The 18,838-nt window shown below is 44.9% G+C and overlaps 1 protein-coding gene across 12 annotated transcripts in view; it reads left to right on the top strand.

Annotated features, from left to right (window-relative positions):
- Positions 1 to 18,838, top strand: part of LOC123991376 (receptor-type tyrosine-protein phosphatase mu-like) — a 335,771-nt gene that overhangs the window by 120,079 nt on the left and 196,854 nt on the right. For all 12 annotated transcript variants that reach the window (XM_046292910.1, XM_046292905.1, XM_046292908.1 and 9 more), the window contains exons 4-6: positions 5,883 to 5,961; positions 12,033 to 12,148; positions 18,569 to 18,743. In XM_046292910.1, coding sequence (XP_046148866.1) covers positions 5,883 to 5,961; positions 12,033 to 12,148; positions 18,569 to 18,743 — 370 coding nt within the window. The remainder of the gene's footprint in view (positions 1 to 5,882; positions 5,962 to 12,032; positions 12,149 to 18,568; positions 18,744 to 18,838) is intronic.

The following is an 18,838-nucleotide window of genomic DNA, read 5'->3' as shown; positions in this document are numbered from 1 at the left end:
GGGTTAGTAAGATGGGGATGGGGTGGGGGTTAGTGGGGATGGGGTGGGGGTTAGTGGGATGGGGTGGGGGTTAGTAAGATGGGGATGGGGTGGGGGTTAGTGGGGATGGGGTGGGGGTTAGTGGGATGGGGTGGGGGTTAGTAAGATGGGGATGGGGTGGCGGTGGGGGTTAGTAAGATGGGGATGGGGTGGGGGTTAGTGGGGATGGGGTGGGGGTTAGTGGGATGGGGATGGGGTGGGGGTTAGTAAGATGGGGATGGGGTGGGGGTTAGTGGGATGGGGATATAAAAAGGGCACATAGAACAGGGGGTATGGTTGTCTTTAAGGGCCCTACTGTTCAGGAAATGTAATGTTTTGTTCAAGTCAGTCATGTTGTACTGTGGCCAGGTAGGAAATGGTAGACTGTGTTGTTTTCCTCTGGGGGGCTGTACATCCAGACTGATGTAACTAATGTAGAGGTAATGTGGGTGGAGATGAGAACCCATCAGACATGTTCCCAGCAAGAGATCCATTTTTAAACACCGCCCATTTGCATGACATAATAATATTCAACTTTGCCAGAGTTCATGTGTTGTCATTGCAGCTCTATGGCAGTACAGGTCTCTGGAGGTCAAACCACTTTCTAGCATCACTCTCAGGCTGCAGAGCTGCGGATTTCCTGCCCAGGAAATTACCGCTCACACCAAATGTTTGGTTTCCTCCCACGCAGGGTCACAGACACACACACGCGCGCGCAGGGTCACAGATACGCACGCTCGCAGGGTCACAGACGCAGGGTCAGCATTGCCAGTGCTGACACAATGGAAACACTCAGGCCTGTGAGGTTTGCCCTAGAGAGACTGATGGGGAAGAGGGATAAATCCATCTCCACGTTTCCCCAGAGAAATCACCTCCATCTGTTCCACAGAGGCACTGGGCAGAAGGAGACACTCTACACTGAGCAGAATTTACGAGGAATGCAAAATTGTGACTTGTTGTTACCCTCTCAGATTAACAATGGAAAAGCGTCCTCTTCAAAGCTCTATACCTAATGACAATGTACCAAGTAATTATGGGGTTTCTGTAATTGCACAGTATATTTAAGTGTTTATCAAAATGAAAACCACCTGAAATACAGAACCTACTTTGTCACTTATTTGTAATTACAGCGTATGGTTTTCTCTCCACTCCGTTTACACTGCCAGTCCATCAGCACAGGTCTTGTTACATAGCAATGTTTGGTTCGCTCTTGAGAAACGTTTAATTGATAACGCCTTGCATTTAGAATATGGTAATTTCCTTCTTCAGCCCGTCATACTATGATCTTGACCCTGACATTTTGCTTTGTTCATCTCTGCTCTGTTATTCCAATTCCATTTTAAGACACAATCACAATTACCAGGTGAACTGTAAAGGAACACTGTCAACATAGCATAATTATTTAATCAGGGAACGAGGGCACTAGGGAGGGAGGGAAGGTGAGAGAGCCAGGAGGGTCATCTCTTCTACGTCTGTTATTATGCATGAGATCAGCCTTTTGTTCTTAGGAAGTTTCAACAACTTACTGACAACAAATTTTGTAAAAGATGTGGAGAATCTGATGTTCTACTAAGGACGCCATGTAGTAAAGTAATAAGCACGAACACCAGAGGAGCACTACTCACTTTAGATTACGCATTATGCAAAAGAAAAGCAAACTTAGTTCTCCAGCACTCACTAACCACATGAACGTTGTCATGGCTAATTGAGCTCATTAACGAGATGCAGCTAATGTAGGAGATAAACCAAAACACGAGGGCATGAGGGGGAGGGCGGGAGGAGGTGGGGGAGGGGTGTTCGGGGGTCCGCCGGGGTCGAGCAGGTTGCTTAGCATCACCACGGCGACAAACATTAACAACCTGAGGTTTAATTACCTCTGCGGCACGTTGTGACATTTCACACTCTGGTGTTTATTTTTCATTTCCTTTTTCAAAATTAGGCCCTCGTAAAGGAATAATTAGCGGCCGAGGCGTCTGCCGTCGCTCAAAAGGAAGCGAGAGAGAGGAGGAGAGGGATGGAAGTCTATTAAAACCCATTTGAATGGTTTTAATAAAGGCATCTTGTTTGGCCTCAGCTCATCAATGTTATCTTGTGGCTAATGACACATTTTCATCCTCCTTGTCTGTGGTGCATTGGGACTAGTGTGTTTGGGTCCTCCATGGTAACACACACAGAAAAGGCCATTTTTAAGCAGGTTACATTGGACTAGGTATGGTCCCTCAACAATACATCCTACTTCAGCTAACGTGGTAGGCTTGAGGAATGGAGTAAAGATCATTTCTGCATCCAGTTCTGGGCTTTGGACATCAGACTGATATGAGGTGTGCATGCACACAGCTATGAGGCCTAGGTCTGTGTCCTAAATGCTTCCCTATTCCCTACTTTTGACCAGGACCCTATATGGGGAATAGGGTGCTGTTTTGATGCTGTCTACCTCATTGTGTCTGCTCTATTGAAGGAGTTTGAACATAATCATGGGTGGAATGGGAGCTGGATGTAAAGCATAGCATATAGCGTTGCAATCTCCTCTAAATTGATTTGTCCTTGGGACGTAATCTGCTTAGATCACAAATCACATTTTATTTGTCAAATGCTTCATAGACAACAGGTGTACACTAACAGTGATGCTTTCTTACGGGTCCTTTTCCAACAATGCAGAGATAAAGATGAAGTAATAGTAGCAGACATAGTGACACTAGGAATAAATACACGGTGAATAATGAATAACAAGGTATGTAAGCCCCCCTTTGACTGTTTAGATTACAAGGAAACACATTTTATTTGATCGATTTCATTTGACACTCTTGCCTCTGTCTACCCAGACATTTGTTTTTGGTTTGGGTGTTCTTGCATCTACTGACCTCCTATCTGGGCCCCGCATAGTTCTGTTATCTTAAGTGTTTATTTTCGCTGTTCGGAAACTTTGAACACTGTGACTTCCATGGTTGGGGGCTTTTCAGTCTTGATCTTAACTAGACACCTGCCACCCATAGCCAACGGACCTATTGTCTCTCTTGACCTCATTTCTGTCTTCTGTGACCGAGTCAAGTCAGATACTCAGAGTTGACTTAGTGGCCGCGCTTCATACCAGGAAGTTGTTCCCTTCTGCCTTTGTTCACTCCCCATCACTGAACAAAACAGGTCTCGATAGGTTAAGAACAATATGGTGACCTTAACTAGGCATCAGTATTCTTTATAGCTGTCCAGTTGTCCCACATTTGTGAAGGGGAGTGAAAAAGGGCGAAGGGGAGTGAACAACTTCGTGGAATAAATCACAGCCATTGGCTGAGTGATAAAGAGGAGGGAGGGAGGATCACAGGAAAGAGGTCCTGCCGCTCTGCTTTTTGACCAATGGAAGGGCTCTGATGTACAGTAAACAAAGTGGGGTGGGCAGGGTGCCAGAACCTCTGCTCAGTGTGAACAGGAAGGCGGCCCATGCCTCTTTAACCAGCTGCATCCTGAGAGATAAGGGCCATGGTGGGGAGGGGGTTGTAACCCAACAGCATTGGGGAAATTGAGGAGCAGCCATCACTCTACTGGGAAGTGGAGGAGCAGCCATCACTCTACTGGGAAGTGGAGGAGCAGACATCACTCTACTGGGAAGTGGAGGAGCAGACATCACTCTACTGGGAAGTGGAGGAGCAGACATCGCTCTACTGGGAAATGTGGAGGAGCAGACATCGCTCTACTGGGAAGTGTGGAGGAGCAGACATCGCTCTACTGGGAAGTGTGGAGGAGCAGACATCGCTCTACTGGGAAGTGTGGAGGAGCAGACATCGCTCTACTGGGAAGTGTGGAGGAGCAGACATCGCTCTACTGGGAAGTGTGGAGGAGCAGACATCGCTCTACTGGGAAGTGTGGAGGAGCAGACATCGCTCTACTGGGAAGTGTGGAGGAGCAGACATCGCTCTACTGGGAAGTGTGGAGGAGCAGACATCGCTCTACTGGGAAGTGTGGAGGAGCAGACATCGCTCTACTGGGAAGTGTGGAGGAGCAGACATCGCTCTACTGGGAAGTGTGGAGGAGCAGACATCGCTCTACTGGGAAGTGTGGAGGAGCAGACATCGCTCTACTGGGAAGTGTGGAGGAGCAGACATCGCTCTACTGGGAAGTGTGGAGGAGCAGACATCGCTCTACTGGGAAGTGTGGAGGAGCAGACATCGCTCTACTGGGAAGTGTGGAGGAGCAGACATCGCTCTACTGGGAAGTGTGGAGGAGCAGACATCGCTCTACTGGGAAGTGTGGAGGAGCAGACATCGCTCTACTGGGAAGTGTGGAGGAGCAGACATCGCTCTACTGGGAAGTGTGGAGGAGCAGACATCGCTCTACTGGGAAGTGTGGAGGAGCAGACATCGCTCTACTGGGAAGTGTGGAGGAGCAGACATCGCTCTACTGGGAAGTGTGGAGGAGCAGACATCGCTCTACTGGGAAGTGTGGAGGAGCAGACATCGCTCTACTGGGAAGTGTGGAGGAGCAGACATCGCTCTACTGGGAAGTGTGGAGGAGCAGACATCGCTCTACTGGGAAGTGTGGAGGAGCAGACATCGCTCTACTGGGAAGTGTGGAGGAGCAGACATCGCTCTACTGGGAAGTGTGGAGGAGCAGACATCGCTCTACTGGGAAGTGTGGAGGAGCAGACATCGCTCTACTGGGAAGTGTGGAGGAGCAGACATCGCTCTACTGGGAAGTGTGGAGGAGCAGACATCGCTCTACTGGGAAGTGTGGAGGAGCAGACATCGCTCTACTGGGAAGTGTGGAGGAGCAGACATCGCTCTACTGGGAAGTGTGGAGGAGCAGACATCGCTCTACTGGGAAGTGTGGAGGAGCAGACATCGCTCTACTGGGAAGTGTGGAGGAGCAGACATCGCTCTACTGGGAAGTGTGGAGGAGCAGACATCGCTCTACTGGGAAGTGTGGAGGAGCAGACATCGCTCTACTGGGAAGTGTGGAGGAGCAGACATCGCTCTACTGGGAAGTGTGGAGGAGCAGACATCGCTCTACTGGGAAGTGTGGAGGAGCAGACATCGCTCTACCGGGAAGTGTGGAGGAGCAGACATCGCTCTACCGGGAAGTGTGGAGGAGCAGACATCGCTCTACTGGGAAGTGTGGAGGAGCAGACATCGCTCTACCGGGAAGTGTGGAGGAGCAGACATCGCTCTACCGGGAAGTGTGGAGGAGCAGACATCGCTCTACTGGGAAGTGTGGAGGAGCAGACGTAATTTCAAATGGTTTAGGTCATATATTTATGATGTGTTCACCTTAACTCTTTCTCACACCAGTAGTGAAAACATGGTTGAACTCAGAATGAAACAGCACTGACAAAGAAGATCTTCTAAAGAGGAGGAGCTGGGAATCCAGCCGATAGAACATACCTCATAGCTAAACGCCTGCTGTCTGGAAGCCATGATTCAGGAATATAAATAGACCCAGTCCTCATAGACGCAGGCCCCATTGTTTGGAAGTCCAAGGAAAAGGTCCATGTAACAGTCACCCAATCCTCAGCCCCCTAACTCATGCCCCATGTTTGAAGGCTTCGTGTGGGCCGGGGCCCCATAAACTGTATCATTTCCCGGCCTCTCCCTCCTCCCTCACTCAACATACAGTGAATGGAAGCACAGGAGCCATCTCGGTCTGTTTTCCGTCTCATGGATTGAATAATGGTGGCGACTCTCTCCAACCGATGCTCAGACCCATCCAAAGCTTTTAAATCTACGATGGGGACTGTGTAGAGCGTTGGGAGGAAATGAGCCTTCTCTATGGCCAGTTTTCTAGATCACAGGAAATGCACTAGGGATGCTCTTTATGTTTGTGCCAACTACCAACCTCTTACCTCCCTCCCTCTCTTTCTCTCCTCCCCTCTGCAGATTGTCTTTGAGGCGGTGAGCACAGGACAACGAGGCCTACTGGCCATCAAGAGCATCATCGTGCAAGGCCACCAGTGCAGTAAGTCTCCACTGCTACGCACGCACGCACACAATGAATGTGTTATGTAGTCAAGTCCCATAACTCACTGGGTTGTCACTCTTCAGCCCCCCCCCCCCCCCCCCTAATCTCTCGCTCCTCACTAGTTATATTGCTGTCACCTACCGACCCATGTCTTTGCTATATAGTGAACGCCATATCGGTATTTTTCTGGGGAATATATTTCCAGCCCGTCCTGTGACATGAATGAAGCCAGGATATACTACACAGCCTGTCATATTAAATGTGTTTCACTGAAACAAAGGCAAAAAGAGGGGAGAAAGCTTCCTGTCATTCTCCTGCTCTCCAGGAAAGACTCCCTGAGACACAATCCTCCCCCCAGATTTGTAAAGTTCTGTGTGAGTATGCTAGACTAATTGCCTCGGATAGAGCTCACAGATCTGCTTAGCCAGGTGCCGAGGAAGACCCCTCTGCCGAGGAAGACCCCTCTGCCGAGGAACAACCACTCCACAAAGAATGTCTGAGGATTCACTGCGTAGATCGGCCCTCACACCGCACACATTATGTTGAATGAAGATATAAACACGCGGAAACATCTCACATTTTTCTACATCACATTTCAGTTTTATATAGTTGTTTTATTAACAACATCGCTGCGTAGAGTGGTGTGTGACTTTCCAAGGGCACTCAACAGATTACGTGTCAACAAAGAGAGGTACTTAGCCTCATGAGAACGTTGGCCCAGGTTCAGGTTTGTATCCCAGTTGAAGCAGGGCAATACCATTAGCCCTCCGCTCCAAAGATTGGGGGAGTGCTGAGCTGGGAGATATCAGGGCCGCCGTTACTTCACAAGAGCTTTTTTTTAATTGCCTACCACAGAGTTCCGTGGCGTGTACTATAGTGTACCTCATCTCAGATATCAGAATCAAGGTCGTCGCCCGCCACGGCCCGCCCGCTTCGAACACGGAGAGACAAGGGGGAGCTAATTAAAAAGTCCTTTACATAATTTGATTAGCATGGACTTTCATCCTTGCGTTAGTGAGGTGGTGATCCAACTTCCATTAGACATTCAGATTGACCCAGATACGTCAGCTTTGTTGTTAGTTCAGCTGCCTGACTAAGGGGACAACCCCCCCCCCCCCCCCCTTATCTCTCACACACACACACACACTGTATCAACAAGGCTACAAGGAAGCATGTTTTGTTCCCTGTAATGGGAATTTGAAGATTGGGAGAGGAGAGCAGTCATTGATAAAGTCTATCAAAATCAATCTAGTTTAATTACAAGTTGCAACAGACACCTCCAGCACAGAAGCAGAGAAAATGCCTAACTGGCTTTCTCTAAGCACGCCGTTCTATTCTAATCTCACAGCACCAATGTTCTGTCAACAGATATGCATGCAATCCATAACATTCAGAAACAAGTTGTGGCCATCAACCCAGACACAAATGAGTGTCACAAATAGAACCCTGGAAATCAGGTGTATTACAGAAAGGGAAACATGTAAATGTGCAAAGTACATCTACACCTCCAAAAACACAGGGTGCTCTGAACACAGGGGCGAGACATTTGTTTATGGCCCTGTTTTGATCTTCACCCCCCACTGCTTTCGCATTTCCCCGCTATTGTTGCGTCTGTGAAAACTTTCTTCTAATATCCTTGAACTCTGGAGAGACTCTGGTTTATACTTTCCCCGGCTTGAATATTTTCACCACGGCTTATTTTCATGCCTCCTGACCTCCTCTCACCACTGTAATATCCTGATTGAAAATGCTGTCCCAGAGACTCCTGGGAAGAAGGTAAAAAAAAATGTTTGATTGAATCTCGTCTGATTTCAGTCCGCGTGGCTCAAGCGATCAGACCAAGGTTAGGCCAACAGAGAATAAATGTGATTTTTTTTTGTGGGATTAAAGGATAATAGGCTGTTTAGTTGACAGGGGGATACTAGTCAGTTGTAACACTTAATGCATTCAACTGAAATGTGTCTTCCGCATTTAACCCGACCCCTCTGAAGCAGAGAGGTGCAGGGGACTGCCTTAATCGAGATCCACGTTTTCGTCACCCGTGGTTAACTGCCTTGCTCAGGGGCAGAATGACAGATTTCTATCTTGTAAGCTTGGGGATTCGATCCAGCAACCTTTCAGTTACTTGCCCAACTCTCTAACCACGTCCCTGTTTAGTATGACTTGCGGAAGATGCTATATACAGTTGAAGTCAGAAGTATTCGTATGTTTTTCAACCACTCCACAAATATCATGTTAACAAACTATAGTTTTGCCAAGTCGGTTAGGATATCTACTTTGTGCATGACATTTGTAATTTTTCCAACAATTGTTTACAAGCAGATTATTTCACTTATAATTCACTGTATCACAATTCCAGTGGGTCAGAAGTTTACATACACTAAGTTGACTGTGCCTTTTAAACAGACTGTGCCTTTAAATTCCAGAAAATGATGTCATGGCTTTAGAAGCTTCTGATAGGCTAATTGACATCTGAGTCAATCGGAAGTGTACCTGAGGATGTATTTCAAGTCCTACCATCAAACTCAGTCCCCCTTTGCTTGACATCATGGGATAATCAAAAGAAATCAACCAAGACCACAGAAAAAACATTGTAGACCTCCACAAGTTTGGTTCATCCTTGGGAGCAATTTCCAAATGCCTGAAGGTACCACATTCATCTGTACAAAAAATAGTATGCAAGTATAAACACTAGAGGTTGACCGATTTTATGATTTTTCAATACCGATACAGATTATTGGAGGACCAAAAAAAGCCGATACCGATTAATCGGACAATTTTTATTTATTTATTTGTAATAATGACAATTACAACAATACTGAATGAACACTTTTATTTTAAGTTAATATAATACATCAATAAAATCCATTTAGCCTCAAATAAATAATGAAACATGTTCAATTTGGTTTAAATAATGCAAAAATAAAGTGTTGGAGAAGAAAGTAAATGTGCAATATGTGCTATTTAAAAAAGCTAACGTTTAAGTTCCTTGCTCAGAACATGAGAACATATGAAAGCTGGTGGTTCCTTTTAACATGTCTTCAATATTCCCAGGTAAGAAGTTTTAGGTTGTAGTTATTATAGGAATTATAGGACTATTTCTCTCTATACCATCTGTATTTCATATACCTTTTGACTATTGGATGTTCTTATAGGCACTTTAGTATTGCCAGTGTAACAGCGCTCACCCCGCTAACTAGCCAGCCATTTCACATCGGTAACACCAGCCTAATCTCAGGAGTTGAAAGGCTTGAAGTCATAAACAGCTCAATGCTTGAAGTACAGCAAAGAGCTGCTGGCAAAATGCACAAAAGTGCTGTTTGAATGAATGCTTACGAGCCTGCTGCTGCCTACCACCGGTCAGTCAGACTGCTCTATCAAATATCAAACCATAGACTTAATTATAACATAATAACACACAGAAATACGAGCCTTAGGTCATTAATATTGTAAAATACGGAAACTAATTTCGAAAACAAGACGTTTTTTCTTTTCAGTGAAACACAGATCAGTTCCGTATTTTATCTAATGGGTGGCATCCATAAGTCTAAATATTCCTGTTACATTGCACAACCTTCAATGTTATGTCATTTTTACGTAAAATTCTGGCAAATTTGTTCGCAACGAGCCAGGCGGCCCAAACTGTTGCATATACCCTGACACTGTTGCACAGAACACAAGAGAAGTGACAGAATTCCCCTAGTTTAATATTGCCTTCTAACCTGGATTTCTTTTAGCTAAATATGCAGGTTTAACAAAATATACTTCTGTGTATTGATTTTAAGATAGGTATTGATGTTTAAGGTTAGGTACATTCGTGCAACGATTGTACTTTTTTCAAAAATACGCTTTTGTTATATCATCCCCCGTTTGGCAAAGTTGGCTGTCTTTGTTAGGAAGAAATAGTCTTCACACAGTTTTCAATGAGCCAGGTGGCCCACACTACTGCATATACCCTGACTCTGTTGCACAGAACACAAGAGAAGTGACAGAATTCCCCTAGTTTAATATTGCCTTCTAACCTGGATTTCTTTTAGCTAAATATGCAGGTTTAACAAAATATACTTCTGTGTATTGATTTTAAGAAAGGCATTGATGTTTAAGGTTAGGTACATTCGTGCAACGATTGTACTTTTTTCAAAAATACGCTTTTGTTATATCATCCCCCGTTTGGCAAAGTTGGCTGTCTTTGTTAGGAAGAAATAGTCTTCACACAGTTTTCAATGAGCCAGGTGGCCCACACTACTGCATATACCCTGACTCTGTTGCACAGAACGCAAGATAAGTGACACAATTTCCCTAGTTAAATGAAATTCATGTTAGCAGGCAATATTAACTAAATATGCAGGTTTTAAAATATATACTTGTGTGTTGATTTTAAGAAAGGTGTTGATGTTTATGGTTAGGTACACATTGGTGTAACGACAGTGCTTTTCTCGCGAATGCCCTTGTAAAATCACCCGTTTGGCGAAGTCGGCTATTATTCAATGACAAATTAACAGGCACCGCATTGATTACATGCAACGCAGGACACGCTAGATAAACTAGTATCGTCAACCATGTGTAGTTAACTATGTTAAGATTCATTGTTTTTTTATAAGATACGTTTAATGCCTGCTAGCACCTTAACTTGGCTCCTTGCTGCACTCGCATAACAGGTAGTCAGCCTGCAAAGCAGTCTCCTCATGGAGTGCAATGTAATCGGCCATGATCGGTGTCCAAAAATGCTGATTACCGATTGTTATTAAAACTTGAAATCGGCCGTAATTAATCAGCCGTTCTGATTAATCGGTCGACCTAAAAATAAACACCATGTGACCACGCGGCCGTCATACCGCTCAGGAAGGAGATGCGTTCTGTTTCCTAGAGATGTACATACTTTGGTGAGAAAAGTGCAAATCAATCCCAGAACAACAGCAAAGGACCTTATGAAGATGCTGGAGGAAATGGGTACAAAATGATCTATATCCACAATAAAAACAAGTCCTATATCGACGTAACCTGAAAGGCCACTCAGCAAGGAAGAAGCCACGGCTCCAAAACTGCCATAAAAAAGCCAGACTATGGTTTGCAACTGCACGTGGGGACAAAGATCATACTTTTTGGAGTATTGTCTGATGAAACAAAATGGAACTGTTTGGCAATAGTCATCGTTATGTTTGGAGGAAAAATGGGGAGGCTTGCAAGCCGAAGAATACCATCCCAACCGTGAAGAACGGGGGTGGCAGCATCATGGTGTGGGGGTACTTTGCTGCAGGAGGGACTAGTGCACTTAACAAAATAGATGGTATTGTGAGGAGGGAAAATTATGTGGATATATTGAAGCAACATCTCAAGACATCAGTCAGGAAGTTAAAGCTTGGTCGCAAATGGGTCTTCCAAATGGACAATGACCCCAAGCATACTTCCAAAGTTGTGGCAAAATGGCTTAAGGACAACAAAGTCAAGTTATTGGAGTGGCCATCACGAAGTCCTGACTTCAATCCTATTGAAAATGTATGGGCAGAACTGAAAAAGCGTGTGCAAGCAAGGAGGCCCACAAACCTGACTCAGTTACACCAGCTCTGTCAGGAGGAATTGGCCAAAATTCACCCAACTTATTGTGGGAAGCTTGTGGAAGGCTACCCAAAACGTTTGACTCAAGTTAAGCAATGTAAAGGCAATGCTACCAAAAAAAGCTGAAATAAATAATTCTCTCTACTATTTTTTCTGACATTTCACGTTCCTAAAATAAAGTGGTGATCCTAACTGACCTAAAACAGGATTTTGTTTTACTAGGATTAGATGTCAGGAATGGTGAAAAACTGAGTTTAAATGTATTTGCCTAAGATGTATGTAATCTTCCGACTTCAACTGTACATGCCCAGCCTATTGGATAGATTGAGAAATGGAAATCCTGAGGGGAAAAAAGTATGAATTTACCCACAGTATGTTCAATATGAATGGAATGGAAATGTTAGACTAATTCAATTCAACTGATAGTGGATGAGACAATAATACATGAATATACTTTAATTAGAATGCTTCATATGGTCTAGGTTATTAATGTGTGTATATCTATTTTGCAGTGAGCACCCCACACTTCCTCCACATCAAAGGTGTGGAGGTCAACGCCAGGCAGACCGCCACCTTCCAGTGCACAGTCAACGGTCGACCACAAGACAGCCACAACCTCTGGTTACAGGCAAGTCAATTTTGACCTTAAACAGTCCTATGCGGTCATTTTAGATCCTTAATGCCACAGTGTTGGTGTCACATGAAGACCTCCACACCTTTGATGACTCCTTGTGTATGGCACATCTTCTTGAGCATTGGTTGACATCTGGACCTGAAATGAGAAGCTCTGTGTTTTCCACCGTTCTCCATGACATTACTGTGGAGCGACAGGATCCAGATCTCTACCTACCTAATGAGGGCCCTACTCTGAACAGACCTCTACCTACCTAATGAGGGCCCTACTCTGAACAGACCTCTACCTACCTAATGAGGGCCCTACTATGAACAGATCTCTACCTACCTAATGAGGGCCCTACTCTGAACAGACCTCTACCTACCTAATGAGGGCCCTACTCTGAACAGACCTCTACCTACCTAATGAGGGCCCTACTCTGAACAGACCTCTACCTACCTAATGAGGGCCCTACTCTGAACAGACCTCTACCTACCTAATGAGGGCCCTACTCTGAACAGACCTCTACCTACCTAATGAGGGCCCTACTCTGAACAGACCTCTACCTACCTAATGAGGGCCCTACTCTGAACAGACCTCTACCTACCTAATGAGGGCCCTACTCTGAACAGACCTCTACCTACCTAATGAGGGCCCTACTCTGAACAGACCTCTACCTACCTAATGAGGGCCCTACTCTGAACAGACCTCTACCTACCTAATGAGAGCCCTACTCTGAACAGACGTCTACCTACCTAATGAGGGCCCTACTCTGAACAGACCTCTACCTACCTAATGAGGGCCCTACTCTGAACAAATCTCTACCTACCTAATGAGGGCCCTACTCTGAACAGACCTCTATCTACACTACTGTTCAAAAGTTTAGGGTCACTTAGAAATGTCCTTGTTTTTGAAAGAAATAAAAGAAAAAACAATTGTTCATTTTAAAATAACATCAAATTGATCATAAATACAGTGTAGACGTTAATGCTGTAAATGACTATTGTAGCTGGAACCTGCAGATTTAAATAAAAATGGAATATCTACATAGGCGTACAGAGGCAAATTATCAGCAACCATCACTCCTGTGATCCAATGGCACGTTGTGTTAGCTAATCAACGTTTATAATTTTAAAAGGTTAATTGATCATTAGAAAACCCTTTTGCAATTATGTTAGCACAGCTGAAAACTGTTGTTCTGATTAAAGAAGCAATTAAACTGGCCTTTAAACTAGTTGAGTATCTGGAGCATCAGCATTTGTGGGTTCGATGACTGGCTCAAAATGGACAGAAACAAAGACTTTCTTCTGAAACTCGTCAGTATATTCTTGAAAAACACCAGTCTCAACAGTGAAGAGGCGACTCTGGGATGCTAGCCTTCTAGGCAGAGTTCCTCTGACCGGAGTCTGTGTGCTTTTACCCATCTCAATCTTTTATTTTTGTTGGCCAGTCTGCGATATGGCTTTTTATTTGCAACTCTGCCTAGAAGGCCAGCATCCCGGAGTCGCATTTCCACTGTTGACGTTGAGACGGGTGTTTTTCGGGTACTATTTAATGAAGCTGCCAGTTGAGGAGTCTGTTTCTCAAACTAGTGTGTGTTGCCTCACAGTCCCTGCTGTTCCATAAGTTTTTTTTTCTTGTTTTTTACTGCTTGCGTCAGTTACTGATGTGGAATAGAGTTCCATGTAGTCATGGCTCTATGTAGTACTGTGTGCCTCCCATAGTCTGTTCTGGACATGGGGACTGTGAAGAGACCTCTGGTGGCATGTATTGTGGGGTATGCATGGGTGTCCTAGCTGTGTGCCAGTAGTTTAGACAGACAGCTTGGTGCATTCAACATGCCAATACCTCTCATTAATGAAAACAGTGATGAAGTCAATTTCTCCTCCACTTTCAGCCAGGAGAGATTGACATGCATGTTGTTAATGTTTTCTCTCTGTTTTCATCCAAGGGCCAGCCGTGCTGCCCTGTTCTGAGCCAATTGCAATATTCCTTAGTCCGTTTTTGTGGCACCTGACCACACGACTGAACAGTAGTCCAGGTGCGATGCTCTGTTTTAACAACACTACCTTGTTGATAGTGTTGTTAAAACAGAGCATCGCTTTATTATAGACAGACTTCTCCCCATCTTAGCTACTACTGCATCAATATGTTTTGACCATGACAGTTTCCAATCTAGTGTTTACTCCAAGCAGTTTAGTCATCTCAACCTTCTCAATTTCCACCTTATTTATTACAAAATTTAGTTGAGGTTTAGAGTTTAGTGAGTGTTTTTTCCAAATACAATGCTTTTAGTTTTAGAAATATTTATGGCTAACTTATTCCTTGCCACCCACTCTGAAACTAACTGCAGCTCTTTAAGTGTTGCGGTCATTCCAGTCACTGTAGTAGCTGACGTGTATAGCGTTGAGTCATCCGTATACATATAAACTCTGGCTTTACTCAATGTCAGTCGCATGTCATTAGTAACCATTTTAAAAAGCAAGGGGCCTAAACAGCTACCCTGGATAATTCCTGATTCTAACTGGATTATATTTGATAGGCTAATATTAAAGAACACCCTCTGTGTTCTGTTAGACAAGTAACTCTTAATCCACATTATAGCAGGGGGTGTAAAGCCATAATACATACTTTTTTCCAGCAGCAGACTATGATCAATAATGTCAAAAGCTGCGCTGAAGTCTAACAAGACGTCCCCCACAATCTTTTTATCATCAATTTCTCTCAGCCAATCATCAGTCATTTGTGGAAGTGCTTTGCTTGTTGAGTGTCCTTCCCTACAAGAATGTTGAAATTCTGTTGTCAATTTTTCTTGTCATCTGCATATCACTGTTATCTGTAGGTTGACAGTGTGTGAGGTAGATCAGTGTGCTATCGGTAGGTTGACAGTAAATGAGGTAATCGCTCCTCTTAACGAATTCCTTTCATCCTCGTTAATGCCGGAGATGAAACACGAGCATTAAGTGAAATCCCCCCCGGTGACAGTAATGAAGAAATATTCCTGACAAACAAATGGCCCCCCATCTGGTATGGGTGTGTGTGTGTTTGGTTTTGTCTGCGTGTGTGTGGTGACAGCTGTGAGGAAGCCGGGGTACAGAGAGAACACACAGCGTGGCGCTTGCTGACAGGATTCTCTGTCCCTCTCGCTCTTCAAACAGACCAGCAGACAAACACAAACATACACACAGCCTGCTGACACAACACTCCTGGTATTGCCAGAAGTTGTATTTGACCCCCTCTTCCAATTTCATGCACCAAGAGAAAACATCGGGAGGATATCTCCCCTAACATAAACATCGGGAGGATATCTCCTCTAACATAAACATCGGGAGGATGTCTCCTCTAACATAAACATCGGGAGGATGTCTCCCCTAACATAAACATCGGGAGGATGTCTCCCCTAACATAAACATCGGGAGGATGTCTCCCCTAACATAAACATCGGGAGGATGTCTCCCCTAACATAAACATCGGGAGGATGTCTCCCCTAACATAAACATCGGGAGGATGTCTCCCCTAACATAAACATCGGGAGGATGTCTCCCCTAACATAAACATCGGGAGGATGTCTCCCCTAACATAAACATCGGGAGGATGTCTCCCCTAACATAAACATCGGGAGGATGTCTCCCCTAACATAAACATCGGGAGGATGTCTCCCTAACATAAACAGCGGGAGGATGTCTCCCTAACATAAACAGCGGGAGGATGTCTCCCCTAACATAAACAGCGGGAGGATGTCTCCCCTAACATAAACAGCGGGAGGATGTCTCCCCTAACATAAACAGCGGGAGGATGTCTCCCTAACATAAACAGCGGGAGGATGTCTCCCCTAACATAAACAGCGGGAGGATGTCTCCCCTAACATAAACAGCGGGAGGATGTCTCCCCTAACATAAACAGCGGGAGGATGTCTCCCCTAACATAAACAGCGGGAGGATGTCTCCCCTAACATAAACAGCGGGAGGATGTCTCCCCTAACATAAACAGCGGGAGGATGTCTCCCTAACATAAACAGCGGGAGGATGTCTCCCTAACATAAACAGCGGGAGGATGTCTCCCCTAACATAAACAGCGGGAGGATGTCTCCCCTAACATAAACAGCGGGAGGATATCTCCCCTAACATAAACAGCGGGAGGATATCTCCCCTAACATAAACAGCGGGAGGATATCTCCCCTAACATAAACAGCGGGAGGATATCTCCTCTAACATAAACAGCGGGAGGATATCTCCTCTAACATAAACAGCGGGAGGATTTCTCCCCTAACATAAACAGCGGGAGGATATCTCCCCTAACATAAACAGCGGGAGGATATCTCCCCTAACATAAACAGCGGGAGGATATCTCCCCTAACATAAACAGCGGGAGGATATCTCCCCTAACATAAACAGCGGGAGGATATCTCCCCTAACATAAACAGCGGGAGGATATCTCCCCTAACATAAACAGCGGGAGGATATCTCCTCTAACATGATGGCCAGTGCTCTGTCTGCTCTGTTGTTCTCTCTCCCATCTAAAGTATTGGACCGTCAGCGGTTCAGTTTGACCGCTCTGTGACCGTCTGCACCGATGCTGTTCCCCAGGTGGACTAGACTAGCGTTGCCTGCCAGGCAGCCACGTACTCCTCTCCTATTCATAAACCGACCAGTGGAATGTGGAAACCTGCTGGTTAGCCCAATGGTGTTAGACCCTATAGCCTGCTGGCACTCTTCAATAGGTCTCAGCTCATGTGTTTACAATGTACTGCTTCAATCTGCAGTGCATTCTACTGTACCCTAGTCTACACCATGCTGGCAGTGTTGACTTCATAAACAAAGATTGACAAGAGTCACTGCAGACGACTCAATTTGTCAAATGAGGGGAACCAGTTTGGATGGGGAATGTGTTTGTCGCAACACTCCTAATTTACAGTTGAAGTCGGAAGTTCCATACACTTAGGTTGGAGACATTAAAACTCTTTTTTCAACCACTCCACAATGTCTTGTTAACAAACTATAGTTTTGGCAAGTCGGTTTGGACATCTACTTTGTGCATGACACAAGTCATTTTTCCAACAATTGTTTACAGACAGATTATTTCACTTATAATTCACTGTATCACAATTCCAGTGGGTCAGAAGTTTACATACACTAAGTTGACTGTGCCTTTAAACAGCTTGGAAAATGCATGGCTTTAGAAGCTTCTGATAGCCTAATTGACATAATTTGAGTCATTTGGAGGTGTACCTGTGGATAGAAATCAAGGCCTACTTTCAAACTCAGTGCCTCTTTGCACTGAGTGACCATGCAGCCATGTGACCATGCAGCCGTCATACCGCTCAGGAAGGAGATGCGGTTCTGTCTCCTAAGGATGAATCTACTTTGGTGCAAAAAGTGCAAATCAATCCCAGAACAACAGCAAAAGGACCTTATGAAGATGCTGGACGAAACGGGTACAAAAGTATATATAGCCACAGTAAAACGAGTCCTATATCGACATAACCAGAAAGGCCGCTCAGCAAGGAAGAAGCCAATCCTCCAAACTGCCATAAAAATAGCCAGACTACGGTTTGCAACTGCACATGGGGACAAAGATCATACTATTTGGAGAAATGTCTGATGAAACAAAAATAGAACTGTTTGGCCATAATGACCATCGTTATGTTTGGAGGAAAAATGGGGAGGCTTGCAAGCCGAAAAACACTATCCCAACCATGAAGCATGGGGGTGGCAGCATCATTTTGTGGGGGTGCTTTGCTGCAGGAGGGACTGGTGCTCTTCACAAAATAGATGGCATCACGAGGGGGGAAAAGTATGTGGATATATTGAAGTAACATCTCAAGACATCAATCGGGAAATTAAAGCTTGTTTGTAAATGGGTCTTCCAAATGGACAATGACCCCAAGCATACTTCCACAGTTATGGCAAATGGCTTAAGGACAACAAAGTCAATGTATTGGAGTGGCCATCACAATGCCCTGACCTCAATCCTATAGACAATTTGTGGGCAGAACTAATAAAGCGTGTGCGAGCAAGGAGGCCTGCACACCTGACTCAGTTACACCAGCTCTGTCAGGAGGAATGGGCCAAAATTCACCCAAGGTATTGTGGGAAGCTTGTGGAAGGCTACCCAAAACATTTGACCCAAGTTAAACAATTTAAAGGCAATGCTACCAAATACTAATTGAGCGTATGTAAACTTCTGAACCACTGGGAATGTGATGAAAGAAATAAAAGCTTAAATAAATCATTCTCTCTACTATTATTCTGACATTTCACATTCTTCTAATAAAGTGGTGATCCTAACTGACCTAAAACAGGGAACTTTTACTATGATTAAATGTCAGGAATTGTGAAAAACTGAGTTTAAATGTAGTTGGCTAAGGTGTATGTAAACTTCCGACTTCAACTGTACATTTACATGATCGTGTGTTGCTGTGTATTTCCCTACCAGGGTATCGGAGGGAGACGGGCCCCGATGAGAGAGACCAAGCCGGTGAACTCCCGCCGCTACACCGCCACGTTTGACGTGGAGAACACCACTAAGGGAGACTCTGGACGCTTCCGCTGCATCGTCCACTCAGACAAGGGCGTGGGCGTGTCCAGTTATGCCGACCTGACCGTCAAACGTAAGTCACGTTCTGCTTGTGCCTCCTATATTGACTTGCCAAAAAGACCGGTAAAGTTTCCTCACAAATAGGTGCTACGTCAGGGACTACTGTAC

Source organism: Oncorhynchus gorbuscha, linkage group LG12, assembly GCF_021184085.1.
Source record: "Oncorhynchus gorbuscha isolate QuinsamMale2020 ecotype Even-year linkage group LG12, OgorEven_v1.0, whole genome shotgun sequence".
Classification (NCBI taxonomy): Eukaryota; Metazoa; Chordata; class Actinopteri; order Salmoniformes; family Salmonidae; genus Oncorhynchus; species Oncorhynchus gorbuscha.
The sequence above is the reverse complement of the archived record's forward strand: the minus strand, read 5'-3'. Positions and strand labels throughout refer to the sequence as shown.